General features: G+C 34.5%; 1 protein-coding gene across 1 annotated transcript in view; it reads right to left on the reverse strand.

The window, feature by feature from the left end:
* The window catches only part of MYO16 (myosin XVI), an 871,975-nt gene that overhangs the window by 329,052 nt on the left and 533,871 nt on the right, over positions 1-9,052 (reverse strand). The window contains exons 20-21 of the mRNA XM_069094125.1: positions 6,641-6,758; positions 5,776-5,847 (exon numbers count right to left, since the gene is read on the reverse strand). Of these exons, the coding sequence (XP_068950226.1) occupies positions 5,776-5,847; positions 6,641-6,758 (190 nt within the window). The remainder of the gene's footprint in view (positions 1-5,775; positions 5,848-6,640; positions 6,759-9,052) is intronic.

Consider the following 9,052-nt stretch of genomic DNA (forward strand, 5'->3'; position numbering starts at 1 on the left):
TATGAAAGCGGGGGGGGGTGGTTAGTAGAGAGGGAAGAAGTAAGGGGAAAGGGGAGGTAAAGGGAGGGGGGCTGATAAGGGAATACTGAGGGAGGTGGTGGTCAAAAGGAAAACTATTAAGGGGGGGAAGAAGAAGGGAGGGAAATATGAACATTAACAGGGGTGGGAATAGGATGGAGGGGAAGAAACAGATAACAATCATAACTGTAAATGTGAATGGAATGAAGTCTCCCATAAAATGGAGATGGACAGCAGAATGGACTAGAAATCATAATCCTACAATATGCTGTTTACAAGAAACACATCTGAAACAGAGGGATGCACACAGGGTAAAGGTAAAAGGCTGGAGTAAAAGATATCATGTCTCAGCTAAAGTAAAAAAAAAGCAGGGGTAGCAATCCTTATCTCAGATAAAACAAAAGCAAAAATTGACCTAATTAAAAGAGATAAGGAAGGAAACTATATCCTGTTAAGAGGCACCATCAAGAATGAAGCAATATCATTACTTAACATATATGCACCAAGTGGTATAGCATCCAAATTCCTAGAGGAGAAGGTAAAGGAATTAGAGGAAGAAATAGATAGAACTATACTAGTGGGAGACCTTAATCTCCCCCTCTCTGAACTTGATAAATCTAACCTCAAAATAAATAAGAAAGAAGTTAAGGAGGTGAACAGGATTTTAGAGAAGATAGGTATGATAGATCTCTGGAGAAAACTGAATGGGGATAAAAAGGAATATACTTTTCTCCTCAGCGGTTCATGGCACATACTCAAAAACTGACCACATTCTAGGGCATAAAAATCTCACAATTCGATGTAGTAAGGCAGAAATATTAAATGCATTCTTCTTAGATCATGATACAATAAAAATTATATGCAATAAAGAACCATGGAAATACATACTAAAACTAATTGGAAATTAAACAATTTAATCCTAAAGAATGAGGGGGTCAAACAAGAAATTATAGAAACAATCAGTAATTTCATTCAAGAGGATGATAATAATGAGACAACATACCAAAATTTGTGGGATGCATTAAAAGCAGTTCTTAAGGGAAGTTTTATATCCCTGAGTGCATACATGATTAAATTAGAGAAAAGGGAATTCAATGAATTGGGCATGCAATTGAAAAATGTAGAAAAAGAACAAATTCAAAATCCCTAATTAAATACTAAATTAGAAATATTGAAAAGCAAAGGAGAGATGAATAAAATTGAAATTAAGAAAACTATTGAATTAATAAATAAAACTAAGAGCTGGTTTTATGTAAAAAACCAACCAAATTGATAGACCCTTAGTCAATATGATAAAAAAAAAAGAAAGAAGAAAACCAAATTATGAGTATCAAAAATGAAAAGGGTGAATCTGCCTCCAATGAAGAGGAAATCAAAACAATAATTAGGAATTATTTCCCCCAATTGTATGCACATAAATTTGACAATCTTAGGGAAATGGATGAATATTTACAAAAATACACATTGCCCAGAATAACTGAAGAGGAATTAAATTACTTAAATAACCCCATCTTAGAAAAAGAAATTGAACAAGCCATCAGTCAACTCCCTAGGAAAAAAACCTCCAGGGCCAGAGGGATTTACTAGTGAATTATATCAAACATTTAAAGAACATTTGATTCCAATACTCTACAAACTATCTGGGAAAATTAGTGAAGAAGGAGTCCTACCAAATTCTTTTTATGACACAAATGTGGTATTGATACCTAAATCAGGAAGAGATAAAACAGAGAAAGAAAATTATAGACCAATCTCCCTCATAAATACAGATGCAAAAATTCTAAATAAAATACTAGCAAAAAGACTACAGTAACGTATCTCAAGAATAATACACTTTGATCAGGTAGGATTTATTCCAGGAATGCAAGAATGGTTTAATATTAAGAAAACCATCAGTATAATTGATCATATCAACAATAAAACTAGCAGAAACCACATGATCAACTCAATAGATGCAGAAAAGGCTTTTGACAAAATACAATATCAATTCCTATTAAAAACACTAGAAAGTATAGGAATAAATGGAGCCTTCCTTAAAATAATAGGTAACATCTATTTAAAGCCCTCAGCAAGTATTATATGTAATGGGGAGAAGCTAGAAGCATTTCCCATAAGATCAGGGGTGAAACAAAGGTGTCCACTATCGCCCCTCTTATTCAATCTGGTACTAGAAATGTTAGCAGTAGCAATTAGAGAAGAAAAAGAAATCAAAGGAATCAAATTAGGCAAAGAAGAGACCAAGCTATCACTCTTTGCAGATGATATGATGATATACTTAGAGAATCTTAGAGAATCAAGTAAAAAACTACTTGAGACAATAAATAAATTTGGCAAATTTGCAGGATATAAAATAAACCCACATAAATCCTCAGCATTCCTATATATTTCCAATGAAATTCAACAGCAAGAGATAGAAAGAGAAATCCCATTTAAAGTTACTGTAGACATTATAAAATATTTGGGAATCTACCTGCCAAAACAAACCCAGGACCTATATGACCACAACTACAAAACACTTTTCACACAAATAAAGTCAGATCTCACTAATTGGAAAAATATCAATTGCTCGTGGCTGGGTTGAGTTAATATAATAAAAATGACAATTTTACCTAAATTAAATTATATATTTAGTGCCATACCAATTAATTTAGCAAAAAACTACTTTATAGAGCTAGAAAAAATAGTAACAAAATTCATTTGGAAGAATAAACGGTCCAGAATATCAAGGGAATTAATGAAAAGAAATTATAGGGAAGGTGGACTAGCTATGCCAGATTTTAATCTGTATTATAAAGCAGCAGTCATCAAAACTACTTGGTACTGGAAAGGAATAGAGGAGTGGATCAATGGAATAGATTAGGCACACGAGATTCAGAAGTCAATGACTATAGTAATCTATTGTTTGATAAACCCCAAGAGCCTGGTTTTGGGGATAAGAACTCACTACTTGATAAAAACTTCTGGGATAACTGGAATTTAGTATGGCAGAAACTGGGCATAGACCATTATCTAACACCATATACCAAAATCAAGTCTAAATGTGTGCATGATCTAGGTATAAATGTTGATACTGTAAGCAGTTTTGTAAAACAAGGAATAGTTTACCTGTCAGACCTGTGGAGAGGGAAAGACTTTATGACTAAACAAGAATTAGTGAACATTATAAAATGTAAAATGGATAATTTTGACTACATGAAATTGAAAAGCTTCTGTACAAACAAAGCCAATGTAACCAAGATTAAGAGGGAGGTGGGAAATTGGGAAAGAATCGTTACAACCTATGTCTCTGACAAAGGACTCATTTCTAAAATATACAGAGAATTGAGTGAAATTTATAAGAATACAAGTCATTGCCCAATTGATAAATGGTGAAAGGATATGAACAAGCAATTTTCAGAGAAAGAAATTAAAGATATCTATAAGCACATGAAGAAATGCTCTAAATTACTATTAATTAGAGAAATGCAAATCAAAACAACTCTGAGGTACCACATCTCACCAGTCAGATTGGCTAAGATGACAAAACAGCAAAATGACAAATGCTGGAGAGGATGTGGGCAAATTGGAACATTAATGCATTGATGGTGGAGTTGTGAACTGATCCAGCCTTTCTGAAGAGCTGTCTGGAATTATGCCCAAAGGGCTATAAATAATTTCATACCCTTTTGACCCAGCAATACCACTCCTGGAGTTATATCCCAAAGAGATCATAGAAGTGAGAGGAAACCCATATGTACAAAAATGTTTATAGCAGCTCTTTTTGTGGTGGCAAAGAATTGGAAATTGAGGGGGTGCCCATCAATTAGGGAATGGCTGAACAAGTTGTGGTATATGCATGTTATGGAATACTATTGTGCTATAAAAACGAGGAGCAGACAGTCTTCATATATACCTGGAGAGGCTTATATAAAGTGATGCTGAGTGAGAAGAGTAGAACCAGGAGAAATTTGTACACAATTACAGACACAACATTGTGTGATGACCAACTTTGATAGACTGTACCCTTTCCAGCAATGCAGTGATATAAATCACTCCCAAAAGACTCACGATGAAGAGAAATATGTGCATCCAGAGAAAGAACTAGAAAGAACTGAGCTTATATACAGGTGGAAGCAAAATACCTGATCTTTTTTCCTTCTCTTGTTTGGTTTTATGTCCTCTTTACCATTTTTCATTCCATCTGATACAATCTGTCTTTATAACCTGACTAATGTATAATGTGAAAGTATTTACAGATCTTATACTTCACTACATGCTGCCATGGGGGGGGAGGGGAGAGAGGGGGACAAAATGTGAAACTCAAGGAATTGTGGAATTGAATTCTGTAAACTAAAAGGAAACAAACAAATTAATTGAAAAATTAAAAAAATGAAAATGTCAGAAGTCCTTGTTTAGCAAGAATAAAAAGGCTTTCTTCAAATTCTACCTTGCTTTCTTCCGTATTGGTTAGGCTATAAACCAGTGATTCTTAGCCCTATATGCCAAATTCTTCAGAAATGAAAAAAAATTGTTCCTTATAGCTATTTCATGACTTCAGGCTTAATATAGACTTTTATTCTTGGTCCATTAATTTAGGTCAACCTGTCAGAGATGTTACCCTTTCTAATAGTGCACAGTCCATATACCTCCCAATTTTAATCTCTAAAGGCTAGCCTAGCAAGGTAGATAAAAGATATTGTCCAATAACCAACAAAGAGCTCTTTTGTGAAAACCCTACTTTTCCTCTGTTCTACCAAATAGATGAACAGGTGGGGGGGGGGGAAGGGGAAGCGTGAAGACAAGTTAAATCCTGGGAGCAAGGTCATGGTTCCTTCCTACTCCCTTCATACCCTTCTGCTTCTTAGCTAGATTTCTGAACCTTCCAAATGTAGATAGAATCAGCCTAAACCTTAGTGACGCTTTGGAATCGTGTCCCTATATCAAGGCATTATATCATTTCCATGTTTACAATTTGTCAGTTGATTGCTATTTTTCTAGGTTAAAACAAAAACTCCTCACTTTGTCACTTAGATTAATCCACAGTTTGACTCCAAGTAACCTTTCTATCCTTGAATCATTCTATTTCCTTTCATACCCTCTGTGATTCAACCAAACTAGACTTCTAGCTATTATCCATACTTGGCATTTATTCTTCTATTTCTGTACATTCGTACAAATCTAGTACCCTCCCTTTTACTCAAAATCCCCATCCTATTCAAAACACAGGCCAGGCATCCATTTCCTTCAATTGTTAATTTTCTCTCCTTTATCAAATTACCCTTAATTCATTTGTGCACATGTTTTATTCCACCAGAAGAATGCAAACTGCTGAATGACAATTTTTTTTCATTCTTTATCCACTTATCACCACCATCTTATATAGTGTCATTGACATGGAATATATGTTTAATATATGTTTACTGAATAGAATTTCTGAATTGAGTTGAAGTGACTTATCAGATAAACAGTGAATAAATCAGATGAATTAGTGAAAAGTTTGACTCTGAATTAGAGTTCTGAAAATAGTGACTCGCTAAAAAAAGAGGAATAGGACCAAATACTTACATCTGGACTCATTTCCTATGCTGTAAATAGAAAGAGTTGGAGATAGAAATATAGAAAAAGATAGCTGGATAAAGAGTTCCCTAATATCAAATCCGGCCTCAGACACTTAACACTGACTAGCTGTGTGACCTTGGGCAAGTCACTTAACCCCAATTGCCCTGCCTTCCCCCCTCCACAAAGCAAAAAACTAAAAATAAAAGTTAAAAAAATTACCTTTGAAATATTGAATATCACTTGTTAAGGCAGACACTAATTCATCTGATGATACCTGGAGCATTGCAGCCACTAAAATGAAAAATTAATTTACACAAGAATTAGCCATGTCATTTACTATATATATATATTACAATTGAGAGATTTGCATGCATATAAATATAGGGGCATTTCATGTAGGCTTTGTGAAAACTATATATGAAAAATATCAACACTTTAATGTTTAAATGTTTAAAAATTAGAAGTTTAATCACAATTAGTAAAAGGAAAAATCAGTTTCCAGTTACCAGGCCCTTAAGTAGGTCTTGTGCTTCTGCAATTTCTATTGTAACACTGCTTTCCTTTTTCTTACTGCATAGAGGCTTTTCCCAATTGTTGTCTAGATCATCTGGGTATTAGACAGAAGGTATGTTGTTAATTGGCAACCAGTGTTTATAGGCCACTTTAAAAAGATTTTGAAGTGACCAGCCAGGCAACTTCAAAAGAACAAACGCTTTTTGGCAAGAATGTAAAAGTTATGAATTCTAGTGGAATCAAAATTTCTTACCTAGTGACAATATCCCAGAAATGTTTTTTTGGGGAGGTTACAAAATTTGAATAAATATAAGCTAAAATGTCCTTTCATAATGAACTTCAATAATGCTATACAATTATATAAGCTATCATTGTCTTCTGTTCCTTATAGTCATGCATATTTATGAAAGATAAAAAAATGGCAAGTAGGAAGTTATGTCCATATTTGCTTTCCATGTTAGCTGATGAAGCCCGGACTTCTCTGTACTATGTCTCCATCTACTGGTCAGTTTTTGGAATTTCTTTTCAATGGCATTAAGGAAGGGATGTCAGAAGGTCATGTTGCACTGACCTTGTTCCAGCAGCTGGAGGTCAGACACGAATGCTGTGTCAGCGTCTGTCAAAGCAGTAAACCGAATGTCTCCAATATGTAAAACTGCTGCTATAATCACAAACAGATTCTCCACCTCCTACACATTTTATAAATAAAGAATATGAACAGAGCTACTCAGCATACGGATTAAATGAGAAATCTTTAAAAAAGGGGAGGGGGTATATGATAAAAATGTCACAATACCAATTGGTCTATCTTGAAAGGCCATTTTTATAATAGCCTGAATGCTACAGTTGACATTTTTTACTTTTTAATGAAAAATAATTTTTTAAAGTACATCTCAGGAGATAGAGGACTGGGATTGAAATCTCACTCATTATGCTTACTACTTGTGTGAATTTGAGAAATTAACTTAACCTCCATGATCTGTAAAATGAGTAGGGTAGACCTCATGAGGTCTCTCCTTGTTCTTGTTTTGAACTCTTTCTCCAATATTAACTTTAAAAAATGGTACATGCAGCAAAGTAACCATATTTCTACATGAAATGAATTATTTCTAGATGGATGTGATAATGAAAATAATAGTTATGCAGATGATGATGACAGTGAGTGTGTCACTTGAAAGCTCCATTAACGAAACCACTATGAATCTTTATAAAAAAATGTAAAAAAGAAGTAGAAAATAGTATCCCCAAAGATGCTTGAATGATCCAAGACATCAACTAAGAATGGATTAAGGTGATGGCTTGTCTAATATGGTACCCATATCAGTGACAGAATAGAGATTGAAAGTCTCTGCTGTTACTGAAATGATTTTGACACAACTTTTAACTCAGAAAGAATCTTAGTCTATGTTGAATTGCTTAGTTCACTAAAGACATACATTATCATTTCTATGTTTAATTTAGATAATCCTGTTTTGAGAGGGGAAAGTTTGCTAGATCTCTCTGTCTAAATTAACAAAGTGGTATTTGATGAAATATCCCCACAAAATAACTTCAATACTTTGATATTATTGGTAGAATTGAGCCAAAAGGACGGTTTGGCCAAAACAAACAAATAAACAAACAAAAAACCACAAACTCCTTTTGGGAATAAGGTGCTGAGAAAAATGAGAAAATTTTATTGAATATAAGGCTCAGGTAGACCTTTTCAAATACTTTTTTATTTAATTACTTATTTTCCCTATATTAACATTTACTTCCAGAATTCACAGTGGAAGTTTCCTTAGAAAAAAGAAGTGAAAATATCTAAATAAAAACAGAAGTAAGTATGGGGCAAAGAAGATGCAGAAAAGGGTAAAAAAAAATCTATGATAAGTAAATCAGTGACACTGTCTAAAGCTGCTTAAAATCCTCATCTCAGAAAAATGAATTTCTAGTCTCTATTAGGAGATCCAGAATAAAGGAAATTTTAATAGCATATATATTATATGCACACATATGTGTATATGAGTGTGTCCATGTGTACATATGTATATAAACATAGATATATATGTGTATGTATATATACATATATATGAATGTTTTTGTATTTCTGTATTTATTTATTTGTGAAGAGGACTCTTTTCCGACATACTTCTGGCATCTATGATTCTCTAAAATTGCAGCTTTAGAATTGAAGTGACCTCAGAGTTCATCTTCTCTGCTTCATTCATTTTACAGAACAGGTAGAGTGACATGCTGAAGGGGAACCAGCTAGGGAGTGGTGCAGCCACAATTCGAACCCTGTGCTCTGATGTCAAAATTAATGCTTTTTCCATTGACCTATTCTGTTTCCTCAGCAAATGCATTGTCATGGATCGTATCCATTACTATAGAACATAGTGTTTGACAGCTTCTGTGGTTGAAAAAGTCATCGTCCCCTAGGGAACTTGGTGATGATCCTTTATAGGGCTTGCTGGTCCTCAGACAAGAGATGTACAACCTGTTACAAGGCTTTGAAACCTTCACAGAGTCTGCCAGAGGTTGCATTCTGTGGTATTACCATTGAGAAGCCAAGTTCCATGCCACACCATGATGAGATACCAGCATAAGGCTTTAATGGACTTAATTATACAAATGTAAATGTTTAGGATCAGAGGACTAGATTATACAAAAGCAAATTACTCAGTCTGCCCAGTGCCTGGCGCATAAGAGATCCTTGGTGACTGATGGACTGACTGACGATTCTTCAGGGTCTTATTGCCCTTTTCTTGCTCATTTTTTAAATCAAAAATGCAATAAAACATCTAATAAACATCCATTTTGTAACCAGAAATACTGGATTGCTTTCAAGAAAAAGCATCATAAAGAACAACACACACACCCTATTTCAGTGCCAGAACTCTCACATAGGAGTATAAGTGTCAAGCTCAGGTAAGAGGACGACGAGGAAAAGGAGGAGAAAGAGGAGGAGAAGGAGGAGGGAGGAGGAGGGAGGAGGAGGAGG

This window comes from Petaurus breviceps, unplaced genomic scaffold, assembly GCF_028583685.1.
Source record: "Petaurus breviceps papuanus isolate PSGF00001 unplaced genomic scaffold, PetGlider_PUasm1.0 214, whole genome shotgun sequence".
Taxonomy (NCBI): domain Eukaryota; kingdom Metazoa; phylum Chordata; class Mammalia; order Diprotodontia; family Petauridae; genus Petaurus; species Petaurus breviceps.